This window comes from Vigna umbellata, chromosome 4 (assembly GCF_029865625.1).
Source record: "Vigna umbellata cultivar VRB3 chromosome 4, Vumbellata_1.0, whole genome shotgun sequence".
In the NCBI taxonomy this organism is placed as follows: domain Eukaryota; kingdom Viridiplantae; phylum Streptophyta; class Magnoliopsida; order Fabales; family Fabaceae; genus Vigna; species Vigna umbellata.
The window spans coordinates 73,353,683-73,372,394 of NC_142168.1; the positions used below are offsets into that span (position 1 = coordinate 73,353,683).

General features: G+C 34.2%; 1 protein-coding gene across 1 annotated transcript; it reads right to left on the reverse strand.

Moving 5' to 3' along the window:
* Positions 1–660: 660 nt before the first annotated feature.
* Positions 661–18,092, reverse strand: LOC148201214 (uncharacterized). The gene is made up of 13 exons (XM_088111608.1): positions 17,547–18,092; positions 17,360–17,434; positions 17,031–17,126; positions 9,701–12,512; positions 6,822–7,375; positions 5,891–6,418; positions 4,862–5,801; positions 4,101–4,204; positions 3,162–3,402; positions 2,725–3,094; positions 2,361–2,616; positions 2,211–2,285; positions 661–1,598 (listed from the first exon to the last, which is right to left on the reverse strand). The coding sequence occupies exons 4-13, from the start codon at positions 12,477–12,479 to the stop codon at positions 933–935; spliced, it is 6,513 nt and encodes a 2,170-aa protein (XP_087967734.1). The 5' UTR covers positions 12,480–12,512; positions 17,031–17,126; positions 17,360–17,434; positions 17,547–18,092; the 3' UTR covers positions 661–932.
* Positions 18,093–18,712: the final 620 nt, after the last annotated feature.

Here is an 18,712-nt window from a genome sequence, read left to right on the forward strand (position 1 = left end):
CGTTAAGTTAAGTTACTGTTTAAACACAAAAACAAACGGAGACGATTAGAATTTCAAATCAAACACAAAAACAAAAACATAACTCCACAGTGATTGTTACCTCCACAGAGACGAATGCACTCCATTGCTTGAATCGATTACAGAGTATGTGATACAATGCTCAAACTTTAAAGCATTAAAGCACAGCTTTCCACTGACAATTTGTCTGCTTCCTTTTCACTTTAAAGCGTCTTCCTTTTCTTTATTGAATTATTATTATTTTAAAAAACCTTTATCAATACTTTTTAATTTTTATACTTCTTTTCAACATCCTTTTATTAATACTCTGCATGATTGAGGATGCTTTTTAAAGTATTGTCGTTTATTTATTATTGTTGTCGGTCGGTACTATTTAAAAGGACAGATTTACCCATTTAATTTTTGTAAACTTAATCTTGCATTACCATTTGCATTTACCCTTTTTATGCTTTTTTTCTTTATGTAAATCGGTTTGCTGTAATAGTCTTCAATGATGTTTTTTTCACTAAACTTTTGGAAAAAGTCTTCAAATGGATTGGTTTGTTCCATTCCAAAAGTCCTCTGCTTGTTTCTCTTAAACAGAAATGCTAAAAAATTATCCCTCAAATGCTTTGCCGTGACACACTGATAGGAGTAGAATTGTAGAATTGGAAGTCCTTACACAGAATATATAAGGCACTTATTGAAGGAAGGGAAACAATTAAACTATAAGTTACATAATAAAACAAATAGTACTTTTGTTTTTTCATAACACATGTTTTTTCTTTGTCTCACCAAGAGAAGCCACTTACACAACAAACAAGCTAACAAACGTACGTTAAATTTATTCAGGACACCAAGCTACGTGAAAAAGATGGAAGTCTCAACATTATAGTATAGTTGAAAGTCTTAATGACAATGAACAACGAAAACCCTCATGAGGGATTTCTAGCAGCCATGCGATCGAGCTCATATTCACTACAAAGAACTGACCATTTATAAGCCACTTCAAACAATTCTTGCTCAACTTTTCTTTGATCTTCCGCCGTTTGAGATTTGTTTTTTCTCACATTTTCAAGCTCCTTTTTGTACCTTATAGTTTCCGCAATGCATTTATTTTTTCCCTCATCCAGAGATGATAAGGCAGCCTCACAAACTTTTATTTCTTCCTTCAACCTAACGATTTGTTCCTTCAAAACCACTTCCTTCAGTGGAGCTTCATCATTGAAATTCTCTGCCTCAGAAATTTTAATGGCCACCTCATTCTGACGAGCTTCAAGTTCTGCCAACTTGTGAGTGGTAGCAAAGCGTTGCTTAAAGGAGCATAGAATGGTTGGAAAGTGTTGGTGCATAGTCTCTATAATACGTTTGAGTCGATCTGATAGAGTCACATCTTTGAAAGGAAGGTCGGACAGAAAATTAAGAGTAGACAAAAGACGGAGAGTGTTAGTCTCAGAACTAACTATGTCCTTGAGAGACATCTTGAGATACTTTTCCAGCTCAACAAGGGTCTTTACAACTATATTATCTTTAATGAGTTCAGGATGGCCTTCACTTTCTTTACTAATGCGTGCCTCATTTTGGCTACTCCTAATTTCACTCTGGAAGGAATAAGAAAATATAAAACGTTACCATCAAACCACAATAGTTATAAAGCTTTAGTTTCATAATACCCTTTTGGATGAGTCATATAAGTGCAAGTAGAAGAAGTTAAATTGTGTTGTTATTGTTGTTTTTCTTTCGAGAGGTTATAAAGAAGAAATTATATAAACGTGACTTTATGAGTTTTCTTTTTTATACGGTGTTTATATTATGAAGGTTGTAAAACAAGAGAGAAAACAGATAAGGGAGTTATTGTTGTATTTTACAATATATGTGTCCAGTGGCTTATATTTTACAAAAAAGGTATCTCTCTTATTTATAAGAGATGTAAGCCTTAGAAACAATAAATGCTATTACTCTTTCTCACTTAACCATTAATCATACAATCAACTTCCCCACGACACAAGATTTATAATTAATATCAATCTGACAAACAAGAAATTAGATTTTAGAGTATTTTGAAAAAGTTTCATTTTCTAACATTACTTAATGTGGGACTTCACACTTATAGACTTGATTTCTTTCTATGAATTATACAGGGTTATTGTTGATAGCAAGTGGACATGCATATTAATTTAGAATAATTTGTGGTATTTTTGTTTGTCATTTACCTTAGGAATTTCACCAAGTGGTTTTTTCTGCTTCATCAGACACGGTTCACTAGTCTGTTGTGTGTCCACCAATGACTAAACAAAGTAATAAAAAGGTGTAAAATCACAATAGTCTAATCCAATACTCATAAAAAGATTTATTAGACTCACATTTGAGGGTGTTGGCTTTTCAACTGTTTGCGAGTTTGTTAATGATGTTGCTATTCTTGGTATTTCTGAAGTGAAAACTTCTGCAACAAATTCCTGCTCTGGTTCTTCATTTCTTGGAGCCAAAATGTGATCATTAGAAACAACACCTATTTCACCTTCTTTATCAACCAAGTCAGAACCTTCTTCCAAGCTAATCTTAGGCCCATCACCTTCTTCAACAGCCTGGGAATCTCGTACCATGTCCCCACTACTACACCTGTGTAACAAACTTAAATTGCTTGCCAGAGAAAAAAAAACTCAAACTGATGCTATCAATCTTGTAATAATTCACCAAATGTATACTCATCTAACAAAATAGTCATACCTCTTAGAATTCTCATCTATTTGTCTCTTAGCAATGTCCTCTTCCAGCTTAGGATCCCTCGCCACAACACGTTGACGCATTTCCTCTACCCATGAACTCTCAAATCCAACTTCAATAGCTTCTTCACATAGTTTATCGAACTCTTTTTCTCTTTGAGGAATAACACTATGGACACTTTCCTTCTGCAGGAACAACAACATATCTGCCAAAATTTTGAACCTCCAAGCTTGAAAGCGCTCACTAAACTTCTTGGAAGCATTCCAGAGATGAGGATATGTTGTTATTCCCTCCACCAGAAGAGAAATCTGTGCATCATCCAGATCAACAAAATGTTTATATGCTCCCAATCTTGTACGGATATCTGCAGAAGCTGTAAAAAGTTTGAGAGGATGATATGGAAATATAGGATGGAAACGAGAAAATAAGAAATCAGAAACCTGAAGAAATGTCAATATTGTTGTTAGGAGCAACATATATTCCCTCTTGTTTATGCAAAAGGTTCAACCCTTCTTGTACTTGGATTCCTTGGCTTGCCACTATTCCTGGCTTGCCTTCATTCATCTTATCATCTTGTTCAACTACCTTGGCAATGTGAGTTGCAACAGCACCTCCAATGCCAATGTCTTCAACTCCAGTGGATGAAGATTTAATGCTCTCATTTCCTACGTCCTCAATCTTCTGTGTATTACAAATTGAAAAAGTACGATTGAGTGAGTGGCTCTAAAGTTTGAAAGGAGCCCTATATATTACTATTGCTTCTTCAAGTGCATATTGGTATGGAAAACCTCCTTCACTCCTTCACTCCTTCACTCTTAATATTACAAAATCCATTTTTATGTCTAGTAATATTACAAATCAGAGGTGGGCTTCTAAATTCTAAAGCAGTAGTTGGTATTGCTAGTCTATCAGTGATATGCTATAACTTTTTTCCAATAAATGTTGTCAGTTTCATATTTATAATGCAAAAGCTAAGTTTGGTAAGGTAACTTTCATTATGACTATAGTTCCTTCTTCTCCATATTTAGGTTACTAATTTGTATTTGATTCTTAATTAGTTGACATATTATGACTTTATCTAATGCAATGGTCCTTTTATCTGAATCAAGCGACAATAACAATTTTCTTTGTTCATTCTTTAGCTTTGAGTAGTATACATCAACCATTCATTTCCTGTTAAATTACTTAGCAGATGTGCATTTGTTGGTAATTAAGGTGCCTTCTGTTGATTTACCAAAGATGATTTACTTTAAGAATTTTGTGGATACATTAATTTTAATGGATCACACTGATTTATTCTAATAAAAAGGAGATCAAATTTTCTACGTTAAATTGAAAAATGTTATTCTAATAATGAGACAGAATAGGTTGGTTCTGACCTGTGATGGAGTGAACTCACTGCTACCACTAATAGTTGAATGTTTATACATCTCCCTTACGATGTAATAAAATGTCCAAGTACCAAGTTTAGTGTTTATGAAATCTGTACAAAGATATATATAAGGCAATTAACAGTGAAATTCAAATACATAACAAAAGGGAATAGAGCTCAACTTTCCATGATAGATCATTATATCATTACAATTAAAATATATATATATATATATATATATATATATATATATATATATATATATAAAGTTGGGAATATTTTTATCACCCATCAAAATAAAGTGGTGACTTGCAGTGTTCTCATAACTAAAATTACTAGAACCTAATATTAAAAGACTTGCAGCAAAAATTAAGTTAATGTTCTAATTTTAAAAAATTCGGGTGGTACTCGGTTGGGAATTGGAAACCATGCCAATATATACATATGCAAGACTTATTTCAAAGCATTTAGTTAACATAACAATTATTTAATATTTCTTGACATCATAAAAAAATTAAAAAATAATAAATTGTAATAGTACACTAAGATAGATTAAATTACATAGATAACTAAATTGTAATAGTGCAAACAAAATGTGAAAATAACTAAAAAAAGAGTTAATTTCTTAAAATAATTTGAGTCTAATAATTAATATATTTTCGTTGTTGAATAAAAGTGAGATAAAATTACATTTAATTTGAAACTCATAAACTTTCCTTTTGAGAGTGTATACGAGTTAAGACCAACATTTATGTAGAAAAGAATTACCTTCATAAGGAAAATCATAAATGAGCTTCACAAATGTAGTTGTTGAAGTCAAAGAGAGTTTTGGACATTTGTAGACAATGCAATTCTTTACATTATGCAATTCAATCTCTTGACTGAAGTTTTCCAGATGCGTAAATATTAAAAGTTTGAGTCTTGGAAGCTCAACTTTAATCTTTCCTTGTTTACATCCAACAAGCTCTTCTAGTTCATTGGCTCCATTTATGGCCAGAAGATGAAGATTGGGAAGGTCATTAGAAGCAGATCCAGAGAATAATCTTTTCAACTTGTGACAATGATCAACAAGCAATGCTTCTAGTTTTGGGAAGCATGGTTGAGGAGAAACAAGGTTAGACAATTTTTTATCCTCCACACCCTCTTCAATGATTTGTCTTAATTCTTTGCATTCTCTAATCGTCAAAAGCTTCAACTTTGGTAAGCATCTTAAAACAGACTTTGGAAAGACTACTTCCAATTTCGCACATTCAACTATTTGTAGTTTTTCAAGATTTGGGAAGGAAAAATAATTGTTTGAAGCTTCTTTATCACATCCAATAATGTCCTCTACTTCACAGCCTCCATCTATACGAAGAAGATTTGACTCGTCTTCTTCCATGATCTGCTTCAATTCCATGCACTCTGTTATGATTATGTTCTTCAACTCTGGTAAGGATCTTACAACAGACTTTGGAAAGATTACTTCCAACTTTTCACATTTCCTTATTTCTAATGTGGTAAGATGTTGGAGAGTAAGTGAATTGTTGGGACCCACCCAAATATAAGTCATTTGAGGTAGATCATACAACTCCAACTTCTCTAACCTTAAACTCACTTGTTGGCCAATCATTTCATGTTCATTAAGACAAAAAATACGTTCTGCATCAGAATACATTATGTATAGAGTTTGCAAAGTGGGGAGATGGTTCTGAATCCCTTTCGGATCCTGTAGGACATTAAGAGCAAATGTAAAAACATAAACGAAAAAAGAAAAATTAATTAATAATCATAAAAAGAAAAAAAAGACAAGACTACCTTCGTACTCTTGATAATAGGCTCTCTTGAACCATAAAATGGAGACAAACATCTGTAACACTGAAAGTCCTTCAAAGATGCCCACGTCACAATGAGATTGTTGGTAGAACAAATGCTAACAAACTTTGGTAGATAACGAAGACAGAGTATTTCCAATGCTGAGAATTGAATATGAATCTCCTTATAATCCTTATTAGCTACGTCATAATGCCCAAACATATATTTCAATTGGAAACAGTGATACACTGAGAGCTCTTTTAAGTTAGGAAAGATAGCTTTCATATTCTCTTTGCCATATTCATAATCAGTGTCTATAATGTACTCAAGTCCAAGACATTCGTTAATTGTCAAAATTTCCAACATCGTCAATGATGAAGCAATGGACAGTTTAAAAAGGTACTTTGCCTTATCAAAGCCTTTCAGTTCAATCTCTCTAATATTGTGTGTCATAATCAAGTTCAAACCATGTGGTTGTTTTGAAAGACATTCAACACTTTCAACCGGCGGATCAAAATCTGAGTTCGATATCTGCAATTTATACACCAAAATACTTCTTAAACCAAACTAAATATTATTTTAACTCTGATTATTAACGTATTTCATTTCTATCGTATTGTTCGTATAGATAAAAGTTTAAGCAATGTCTATAATTATTTAGATTCACTTGTTTCTTCGCAAAAATAATTGCTTTCTGTTTAGTCTATTAAAAAAAATAATTTTCCAAAGTTAATCTATTCCAAATAATCTATCCCAATACTTACATATTAAAAATTTATGTTGCAGCTATTGATACGAACTCAGGTCACTAGTAAGTGGCAGGGCATGTAAGACCATTTATTACTTTTTACACATCATCTTGAAATTCAAATATTTAGATTAATTTTTGTAAATTCACAAAGATAGAAACAATGTAAATGATGGTTTTTCATACCTTGAATGCAATAGAATCCCTTTTTGTAGCTTCTGAAGCATCGCTTGAACAATTTATGTTGAAAAACCCAACATATCTCCCAATATCCAATGATAGTTTTCTTAAAGATGGACATATCACATCATAACTACCAACAACGGTTCTGTTCCGAATATGATGAAGTTCAAGTACTTGTAAAGCAGGAAGCTCAATTTGAGTATTATTTCGACTAGAGAAGTCTTTCAAATCAGCAGCCTCTTTATTTGTTATATCATTCAATTCTCCAACAAAAGAAACAGGGAATATACCCTCCAATAACTCACATTCACTGATATGTAGCTTTTTCAAACTTTGGAAGATTGAAATATCACTCTGACAATCATGCTCATTCTCAACAATGCTTTCCTCCTGATTTTTATTGACCCTTTCGTGAGTTACTATATCCTTCAAACTTTTGCAGTCTTTTATGAACAATTCTTCCAAAGAAGTTAGGGTCTTAGCTATAGATGTTGTAAAAATTGAGCCTAACTTCCAACAACGATTTATCTTAAGACTTGTAAGGCTGGATAGAGTTCCTGAAAAGCAATCATAAATTAAAAAAATATTGGTTTCTAGGAACTAAAATAATCGTACAAGACAATTTCCTTAAAATAATTTTAAATTTGACAAACAACTTCACATGCAAATATAATTGTCTATAATTTTAAATGAGACCAATTTTGCTTGTAGTGTATTAACAAGTAATTGATTTAAGTAAACGTAGATTAGTAGTGTCTCGAGTTTGAACGTGTGAAATTGAAATGTATATTGAATGACTTGGTTCACTTACACCCTTCTCCTTAATCGTATACTTATAGGATTAAGTTAGTGTAACACACCTCACATACAGCACATACACACTCATACACACTCACATACATTTCCAACTCACTCTTAGTTGGAACACACTAACAATAATTCTAACACTCCCCCTCAAGCTGGATCATACATATCGTATGAGCCAAGCTTGGAATAAACATACTCAAATGGAAATAACATCAATCAACCAAATTGCAAATACAAGCACTAAGAAAAATACAAGCATTAAGAAACTTCAACTTGGAAAGTCTTCAAACACATGAGATTTCCTTTGCAGTGTTGTCTTGGAACGATACTCCCCCTCACTGTAGGAACTAAATTGTCATCACTTTCCGATGGGGCCTGTAGTGGCTGGAAGCGACAAAACTACAGGGACTGCCATCAGATGGGGACTTACAGGGACGGCCATCTAGTACTGACTGATGGGGCCTGCATGCCATCACTGGCTGACGAGGTGATGGGGACTTACAGGGACGGCCATCTAGTACTGACTAATGGGGCCTGCATGCCATCACTGACTGATGAGATGATGGGGGCCTACAGTGGTTGGAAGCATACTCCCCCTCACGACAAACGACGTGAACGTGAAGGTGAAAGAACGGGTGAGAGCCGATCCGTACGAGGGTTTGGACAAATCTGAAACCCATAACTTCGAAAGATTCAATTCAGCGGGCGGTCTCAAAGAACAACTCCACATGAGCTGGTACAACAAGGCAACAAAGGACAATAGACGGTGGTTGACAGCGAATAGCGGCAGACAATAACGAACTATGTTAAACAGCGACAAATGGCGCCTGCACAGCAGCAAAACGGCTCCTGGACAGCGGAAACGGCGCAAGAAGATCGGGCTAATTCTAGCACCGAACAACGACAATCAGTGCCGAACAGAGGCAAACGACGCCTGGACATCGGCAAAACGGCGTCAGACATCGGAAACGGCGCCTGGACAGCAGCAAAACGGTGCTGGAAAGCGGCAAACGGCGCCTGGGCAGGGGAAACAGAGCCTGACAGCGACAAACGGCGTCGGACAGCAACAAACAGTGGCTGGACAACAGCAAACAGTGCCTGGACAGCGGAAAATGGTGCCTGGACAGCGGCAGACGGCGGCTGGACAGTGCAGATGGTGGCTGGACAGCGACAGATGAAAATGGCAGCAACTCTGAAAGGTCGGAACAGAGAGAGGGAGCTCCGGCGACGGCTATGGAGGTATCGCGAAGAAGCTCCGGCGGCCAGAGGGCGGCGCGTGAGTTGTACGCACATGTTCGCAGCGTACGAAGAAGCGGCGCGTGGCGGCTGGTGCGGAGGCTTCGGACGCCGGCACCGGTGGGGTTGGCCGTCGCGTGAAGAGGCGAACCAGATCCAGTGGTCGCCGGTCAGAACGGTGACGGTCGCCGGCGACAAGGCGGCGCGTGGAAACACGCGTCCGAGATCTACCGGAGAGATGAGCCGCGTGGAGGCGCGTGAAGAGGATTCCGGTCTTGTCTCCGGCGCGGTTGGCCGTCGCTCGAAGAGACGCTCCAGATCCGCAGGTCACCCGTCGAAACTGCGACGGTGGCCGCCGGCGGCAGAGGCGGCGGAGGTGACGGAGTTAGCAGCGACGGCTGCGGAAAGAGGCGGCGACAGCAGTGGATGGCTGGGTCTGGACTGGTGCCGACTATGGCACAGATTTATGAAGAAGAGAAATGCCCACTGAAATTTAAGGGGCTGCCAACTGAAACTGTAGGGGCTGCCGGCGGCCTTGGCGGCCGGCCGCCGGCAGACGGCATAGACTAGTAAAAGAGGATCAGAGAACTTGCTCTGATACCATGTGAAATTGAAATGTATATTGAATGACTTGGTTCACTTACACCCTTCTCCTTAATCGTATACTTATAGGATTAAGTTAGTGTAACACACCTCACATACAGCACATACACACTCATACACACTCACATACATTTCCAACTCACTCTTAGTTGGAACACACTAACAATAATTCTAACAGAACGTTGCTAACAGAAAATAACATTGCAATGAAACAATATAGAAATATGGATGCTTACCTTCCTCTATTAGTTTATCACGGTCTGTTGATGGAACAATATCTCCAATTATTTGATCTAGCTTGTCACATTCTTTTATCTCAACAACTTTCAATTGAGTTAAGCCTCCAACAATGTTGGCTGGGAATATATGTTTTAATTCTTGACAGCTATTTATCTTTACATCCTGCAGATTTTGGAAAATTTGTACAGGATGCCCTGTGGTGAATTCATCTTCACCTTCCTCCGTTTTGTCATCATCTGCTAATATATACTTCAGTTCATCACATATTGATATTTCTAATATTTTCAATTTTACAAAGTTTCGAGCAACCACATATGTGAAGAGAAATGTCAATCGTGGACAATTACTTAAATACAGCTTCTCTAAGTTATCAAAAGGTCCATTGGCAGGAAGAAAACAATGCCATATAACTCTTAGATTTCTCATGTACTTGATTATCAAAGTATGCAACTTGGAGAAGAGAGTTACCACCTCACTCGAGTGACTACGAGTGTCAATCAAACATTCTAACTCTTCAGAATCATGTATCTCCAACTTATTCAACTCATCCAAACCTCCTCCTTCAATTTGAAATATATCAGGGATGATATTTTTTGCACCTCCATGAATAGTTGCCACAAATAGATCCTTTGCTCTTTTTGCCAAACCCTTTATTACCTCATTTGATATGTCAAAATGGTTAAGTAATAAAGTTCTGCCATGAATGTAAATATCTCTACCATCAAAATCCTCAAAACCAAAAGATCCTAATACAATTCCATACCTTTGCAGTGTTTCGGGAATGCTAAACGTCTTAAAGAATTCAATATTGTCTTCACTGTTAGCATCCCATTCTCCTTCAATTTCAATGATGTACAACTCTTCCAAAAGCGGGATTCTCTTCATCCCTTCAAAATTCTTCACTTTAATGTCACACTTATTAAACTCTAATAATTTTAGTGTAATTGCAACATCAGTTTGTAATTCAGGAAATGAAGGTAGTAAACAACCAAATAACGAGAGACTGTGAAGATTCTTCATACCGCCTAAAAATGAGAAGTCGCTCAATTCATAATTCGCAATGAATAGACAACGAAGATTTGTTAATGTTTTGAAAGATATTGTTGACAATCGTGTTTTTCCATCCTCATCGTTTTCAAGAATCAAAACTTTGACCATTCCCATTCTTTTGAAAATCCCATCAAAATCTTTCATCTTTGTCCGTAAGCATAAAAACTCAAGATTGGAGCAATCCAAATCATTTGGAAATTTCGCACACCATAGATATCTTACTGAATTTTGTTCCACTCTAACATCTTTTTCCACTTCACACTTGATAATCTTATTCTCATCTTTTGCTATTATGTGGGCCACATCACGAACTATGTCATGCATTTTGACACATTCATCATCTGCATCCAACAATAAACAACAACTAACAAGCTTAATTTTAGCTGCAATCACTTCACTCCTTGCCTCTTCATATGAGTCAACTTCTCCAACTACACCTAATCCTATTGCACATCTTGTTAAAATTTCAATGTGAATTTCAAAATCTTCAGGAAACACAGAGCACAACAGGAAAAGTGATTTAGCTTCTTTAGTATCTAAATTATCATAGCTCAACTGCAGGCACTTGTAGGGATCAGTCAAACCTCTTTCAATATTTATTGGCTTAGAGTGTCTCAATTTATTCAATGCAACCCTCCATTCCGTCTCAGCTTTTCCCTTCAAACTACAAGCAACAGCTGCAATGGCAACCGGCAATCCTTTACATTCATTGGAAATTAATCTTCCTATTTCCTTTAAGGTATCAGAGGTGGCATCTGATATAAGTGCTTTATTTTGGAAAAGAGTCCATGCTTCTTCATCCGTTAAAATTGGCAAGTAAATCTTTCTTTGACAGTCCATTAAAGTACAAACTGCTTCTGATCTACTGGTAATGAGAATCTTGCATCCTTTATGGTGTTCAGAAGAAGGAATCCCAATACGACCAAAGTCAAGGTTTTCCCACACATCATCGAGAATTATAAAAATATTTTTCTCTTGAGTTAATCTTGAGCACAATCTTTGGGCTCTCTGCATTTCTTCGGTTTCTGGAAATTCAAATTGCAGTGAACTTGCTATTTTTTCTTGAATCCTCCGAACTTCCACGGTACTAGAAACAGGTACAAAAAGAACTTTTTCAAAAAGATGCTCTGCTTCTACGAACTTCCTAACCTCCATCGCTAATGTTGTTTTACCACAACCCCCCATCCCATACAACCCAATCATGGAAACATCATTATTTTTCACTGCATCAAGTAGTTGCTCATAAGCAGATTGTCTACTCTCAAAATTCATGCATTTTTCTAAAAGCATATGAAGGGTGTTTGAAGGAAGCGTAGCGATGCGGTCAAATGGCACATATTTTCTACCCTCTTCAATGACCTTTTCGAGGTGCATAGTTTTGTTTGCTAACTTTTTTCCAACATGATATCGCCAAATCCAATTTGGGCAGTGCCCAAAGCAACAATGTTTTTGTGTTCTTGCCTTTTCCAGCAACTGATTGACATTGTGTACATCATTGATAGCATCTTCCAACCACTTGTCCACAATTTCACTGGGCTTTCTCGCTTGTTTCTTGTTGTGCGTAACAAATTTTTGGACACTGTCTTTCGTTATAATCAAATTGCTCTCTTCTTCTTCAAGCCTTTTGACGAAATTTTTAAAGCAACAAGGATAACGTAATTGATTTAATGCTCCACACACTAAATCTCTTGAAACAGAAGATGCAAAACCCCAGAGACACTCCATCAATTTATTCCAACATATACAACTTTCTTAAACCTGATCAAGAAAAGATAGACGCACTTTAGATGTATTAGATAACAAAATGATTTTAAAATAACTTATTTCATCTTCCAGTACATCACTTTTTTTATAGTAAAATTAGGTAAAAAGTTATCAAGTGTAGTAATTAAATTTAATGTTCTCTATCCTAAATAGTCAATTATGGGATACACAATAAAAGAAAGTCTAATAACTTTAATCATTGCTTTTAAAATTATTAAGTTTGATAAAAGAGTTTTTAAATATATTTTTCGTCACTTTGATAATTTTGTCGAACATTTTTTTTAAATAATGTTTTGTAAATGTTTTACCCTCCCACCAACAAAAAATAAATCATGTTCAAACATACAAGTATGTAGATGAGAAGATTTGTTAAATAGAAAAATAAAAACACAAAAGTGTACCTGTACAAAATATATTTAACCAAAGCTTAAACTAAAACATGCATTGTATACAAAATTAGAATTATACTTATCTTTTGTAAGTTTAATTTTTCTATACTTATTTAAATTTATATCCACATTTTAGATAAAATGTACAAATAGAAAAAGAAAGAAAAAATACTAATTCCTTAAAATGTTAATTGTGATAGAGGATCTGGAAATTAAGTTATTATATGCACGATCCGATTGGTTACTTGATGAGTAACAAGAGTTCTACTCTTTACACCGCAAATCACTCTATAAACCATTCGTTATACAAAATTATACTTTCAAGTCTTCAACCTCTGTTACTTGTATTAATTCATTATAGTAAAATATATTAATTCACCGTTTTTCTCACTTAAATAGTTAACATCAAGTTTATCATATACCTTCTCTTCAAAAAAATTCCGTTAATGTAAAACACTTTGCTTTCTTATCTATAATTTAATTTTCAATTTTTTCTTTTAACACAAAATCTTCACTTTAATTCCTTATTTTTTTTTAAGACTAAATTAACTATTTTCAACAGTTTTTTGCATCTTCGGAAATTTTGAGTGAGGTGCCATGTGTATCATAATTTATCCGAACTTCTATTACAAGGGAATGTAACTTGTTTAAGAGACCAATTATAAGACTAGTTAATTATTGACAAAGGATTAAATAAAACTATCAAAGAATCTTATGTGAAAGTCATGAAAATATCAACTTGTGGCACTAATCAATTGAGGAGAATACAAACTTCAATGATTACATAATATTAATTAGTTGAGTGTGAATTGTCTTTCTTGGGAGATTAGGTGGTTCCACCGTATTAAGTCCTATAAATTAAAGATTATACAGGGGAGTTCATCAAGCTCCTTTAGGACTTCTAAATACATAATTTTTCTGTTTCAATTTTAAGTTGTTATCAAAATAGGTTGCTAGTATTTGTAATTTTCGGTGCATTTTTTGCGGTCTTCCTTCGTCATCAGTCACCATCATAGTTTTCATTGGTGACCACCAGATCAAGATCGCTTCTTCAAGCGATGACCACTTGTGTTAGAATTAGAGCGATAAACATTTTCAAGCAACGTCACACACATCAATTATAGAGTGCTTTGAGGTGCGTGAATCCCACCCACCATCGCTCGGTCCTTTGATCTTCTTTAGACAACTATCATCTGACTCACTGGAGCAATCCCGATACGTTCCTTCCACGTGTCTTATTTAGAGGTCATTTGGTGGACTCTTAGTCACAAAGAGATTCGCTTTTCCTTATGGATTGAAGGTTTTTTCTATCGAACATAGTTTTTGCCTTTAAAGACTATTGTTTTGTTTTCAGAATCTATTTTTAAAATGTCTACTGCACCTATCATTTTTGGAAATCCTGCCATTATCATTGAAAAACTAAATGGAAAAAATTACCTCTTGTGGTCGGCATTCATTGAAATATGGTTCTTTAGCCAAGGCCATCATGACCACCTTGACGAAGATGGAAGGAACGTGCCTCCTGATAAGATTGAATAATGGAAGCAAGTTGATTTTCAATTGTGTCGTGTTGTGGAATATGTGGAACCGAAGCTTTTTGGTTTCTCTTATTAGAGCTTTTAAAATTTGTCACTTTTTTCATAAGAAAGCTCAAATTTGTCACTTTTTTCAAATTCTTCTCCATCTTACTCAATACCATGACTCCTAGTGAAGATGATTCAAGATGGCTCATTGTTATTAGAAAAAGTCTTCGTTCCACTCGAAACCCACATCCTATTCATAACTTTTTTAATTTTTACAAATTGTCGTTTTCCTATTGCTCCTTTTTATCCTCACTATCCTCTAGTACCATTCCCAAAAATGTGAATCGAGCAATTGATATCCTAGATGGTGACAAACTATGATTGTTAAAATGCATGCTCTTAATCAGAATAATAGTTAGGTGTTAGTTCCTCTTCCACTAGAAAAAAGGAAGTTGGATGTCGATGAGTATATGCCATTAAAGTAAGACCTAATAGTGAAGTTGATGAGCTCAAAAATCTCATTAGTTATAAAGGGGAACACTCAGATTCACAGAGTTTGTTGGATCAAATGATTAAATCCATGTCATGTACACACAACTATGTGTGACTTGTGTAATTAGTTGAGTGTGAGTTGTCTTTCCTTTTTAGATTAGCTGGTTCCATTGTATTAAGTCCTATAAATGAAAGATTAAGAAAAGGAGTTCATCAAGCTCCTCCAAGACTTTTAAATACATTATTTCTCTCAGCTTTAATTTTAAGTATGATTTTCCTAATAGAAATAATATTTTAATCTCTCAATATGCATTATGTTTGTTAGAGATTCCACATCGATTTGCGATAAGGTCAATTTAGAGTATATAAGTAGATGCAAACCTCATTTTACAAGCTGATTTTCCAGAGTTAAGTTAGGCTTAAAGTCCACTCGACGTAAAGGGGTGTGTTAGAAGTTCGACATTAACTAGAGATAAGGCTAATTTAAAGTATATAAATGGATGCAAACCTCATCTTACAAACTAATTTTGTGAGATTAAATTAGACTTAAAGTGCACTTGTGAATAATGTTTGTTTAATTTATTTGTTTATTCATTCATATAAACATAGACAATGGCACATAAACCCAAGTGGAAGAATATAAGATTTTATGCATCGTGTTAATTAAATATATCAAGTGGAAAATAATAATTGATGGGTATGAGTAAATAAATTAATAATGAAGTGGAAAATAATAATTAAGCTATTGAGGAGCAATTTTTTAATGATGACTACTAATTGATGGGTTGAGTGAAACAATAGGACCTAAATGTATATGAACAACTAAGGTAGAATGCAAGTTTTCTCATACCTTTCTTCGTGTTACATTCGTCAAGAAAGAAAATAGAGAGTCAAAGTCATTGAAAAAAGCTTAGAGTCATTCATCAAATCAAATCTCTAGAGCATTAAAGATTGCTCTCTCATGAAAAAAGGTACACATACCCTTTCTATAATATATGTGAGAATCACATAATTTTAAAATCCTATTTTGGCATTCTATATCATGCATTATTCGAAAATCGTTAAGTTTTGCCATGTGTTTTTCACATTACCAAAGTCATTAATCGTCTATTCTAGCAAGATTAGTTACGCCGATTGTGTCAGTAGTTATCTAGTCCCCCTTTATTTCCATGTTTGTTGTCTTCGGTGTAAGGACGTATGTTGAAAATCACACGTCGGCTAGATTATGACTAGGTTATAATGTATAAGTAGGTATAAAACTCACCTTCTAAGCTACATTTTTGAAATATGTGAATGCTCAATGTCCGTAACGTGAGGTGTGTTAGAAATCTCACATTAACTAAAAATATGCACAAATTGTAATACATAAGTGAATGCAAACCTCACCTTACTAAATTGATTTTATAAGATTAAGTTAGGATTAAATACCACTGCCTTAATAGGTTTTAAAGTTATTAAAAATCTATTTTACCAAAATTAATTAGGTATATCAAACCTAGCTCTCTACCATTCCCAATGCTCTCAATTTAAGAGAATGTATTAAAAATTTCAATATATATATATATATATATATAATTATTAAATTAGTTTAATGAGATTGAATTAATGAGTTAAATTTCACTACTTAAATACTTGTGTTTGACTTAATATGATGATAATTATGATTGTGTTATTTTTTCTTTATTAATACATTAAACTACGAGAAAAAAAAATTAAAAATACTCATTTAATTTCAAATAATTCATTGTGGTTAAAAATTAATTAGATTTAAATAAACTTTTGAGCTAGTTACACTTTTACTCTCTCTTAGAAAGGACATTAGCTCCGTTTAAGTAAAATGATACTATTATGTTTTCTGAAATTAAACTGAGACCAAACTGCTTCTAAACTTTTTACAGAAATTTTCCATTTGTATATTAAATATCATTTTTTTTTCACATTACACATGTATCTTCATAAAGTTGGTGAATGTAAGCATAGTTTGAGAAAGAATATTGTATTTTTAAAAATGTTCATGTTCTACATATACGATGCATAATTGATAATGGGATGTGAAATAAAGATGATGTTTCTAATTTGGAAGTGGAAAATGATAAAAGATTATTTACCTGATTTAACTAATACGCAAGAGAGAGAATGGAGAATTGGCGAGAAAGAAACAAGTGATCATCCATTATTTCAAAGAGATCTGAAACGTTAAGTTACTGCAAACATAAACACAAACACATTATCTACAACTTTCATTGAAATATCACTTTTTTCTTCACATTATGTAAGCATAATTTGAGAAAGCATATTGCATTTTACTCATACATTTATTATTCAGATGATGTTAAAAATGTTCATGTTCTACATATACGATGCATAATTGATAATGGGATGTGAAATAAAGATGATGTTTCTAATTTGGAAGTGGAAAATGATAAAAGATTATTACCTGATTTAACTAATACGCAGAGGGAGAATGGAGAATTTCATCCATTATTTCAAAGAGATCTGAAACGTTAAGTTACTGCAAATACAAACATAAACACAAACACATTATCTACAACTTTCATTGAAAAGGAAACGATTAAAATTTCAAATAAGAGCAGAACAGAAGTTAACTTTACACTGATCGATACCTTCAGAGAGAGAGATGAATGTACTCCGATGCTTGAATCTCACTACTGATGAAAGAGATAAGAATGAAAGCACACCCTTTCTCTAACACTACCAATTATTAATATTAATTCTGCGTGATCGAGGGAGACTATAAGTTTCATTTGTATGTCTTCGAGAAGTCTTCATGGTTTATTTATTATTGTTGTGTGGTGGGTGCTATCAGAATTCAGAATTATTATTATTATTAATTCTGCATGATTGAGGCTGTAACTTCCACTTGTATGTCTTTGAAAAGTCTTGGTCGTTTGAAAAATCTTGTTTGCTCCTCGTCTTTCTTTGCTTATTGTCATATGTAATTTTATAAACCATTAATAAAACTAATTAGATAGAGTGACCGTTTAAAAAAAATAGAATTGATGATTCTTCTCTTTAGAGTGACCGTTTAAAAAAATTAGATAGAGTGAAATAAACCATTAATAAAACTAATTGAACTTACATATTTAATGCTATTTTTGAAGTTAATACGAATAAAAAAGAGAGTGAGATATAACAAGAACAAATAGCATCTATAAGAAGAAGCAGATGTAGTTGATATCTAACTAATTTGGAAGTGAAAAAATGAGGAGAAATAGGCAAACTTAGGTTACCTCCTTTAACAGATATGCAGAGAAGAATGGAAGAATTGGCTATAAAGAAACAAGTGATCGTCCATCTCTTCAAACAGAGACGCTCAAACGTTAAGTTAAGTTACTGTTTAAACACAAAAACAAACGGAGACGATTAGAATTTCAAATCAAACACAAAAACAAAAACATAACTCCACAGTGATTGTTACCTCCACAGAGACGAATGCACTCCATTGCTTGAATCGATTACAGAGTATGTGATACAATGCTCAAACTTTAAAGCATTAAAGCACAGCTTTCCACTGACAATTTGTCTGCTTCCTTTTCACTTTAAAGCGTCTTCCTTTTCTTTATTGAATTATTATTATTTTAAAAAACCTTTATCAATACTTTTTAATTTTTATACTTCTTTTCAACATCCTTTTATTAATACTCTGCATGATTGAGGATGCTTTTTAAAGTATTGTCGTTTATTTATTATTGTTGTCGGTCGGTACTATTTAAAAGGACAGATTTACCCATTTAATTTTTCTAAACTTAATCTTGCATTACCATTTGCA

Excerpts from the sequence above, each read along its gene's own strand:
- LOC148201214 (XM_088111608.1), bottom strand. The coding sequence starts at position 12,479 with ATGGAGTGTCTCTGGGGTTTTGCATCTTCTGTTTCAAGAGATTTAGTG. Across the intron at positions 3,403-4,100 it reads GTGAGTTCACTCCATCACAG|AAGATTGAGGACGTAGGAAA; the intron begins GTCAGAACCAAC and ends TGTAATACACAG. Across the intron at positions 2,617-2,724 it reads ATAGATGAGAATTCTAAGAG|GTGTAGTAGTGGGGACATGG; the intron begins GTATGACTATTT and ends TTTGTTACACAG.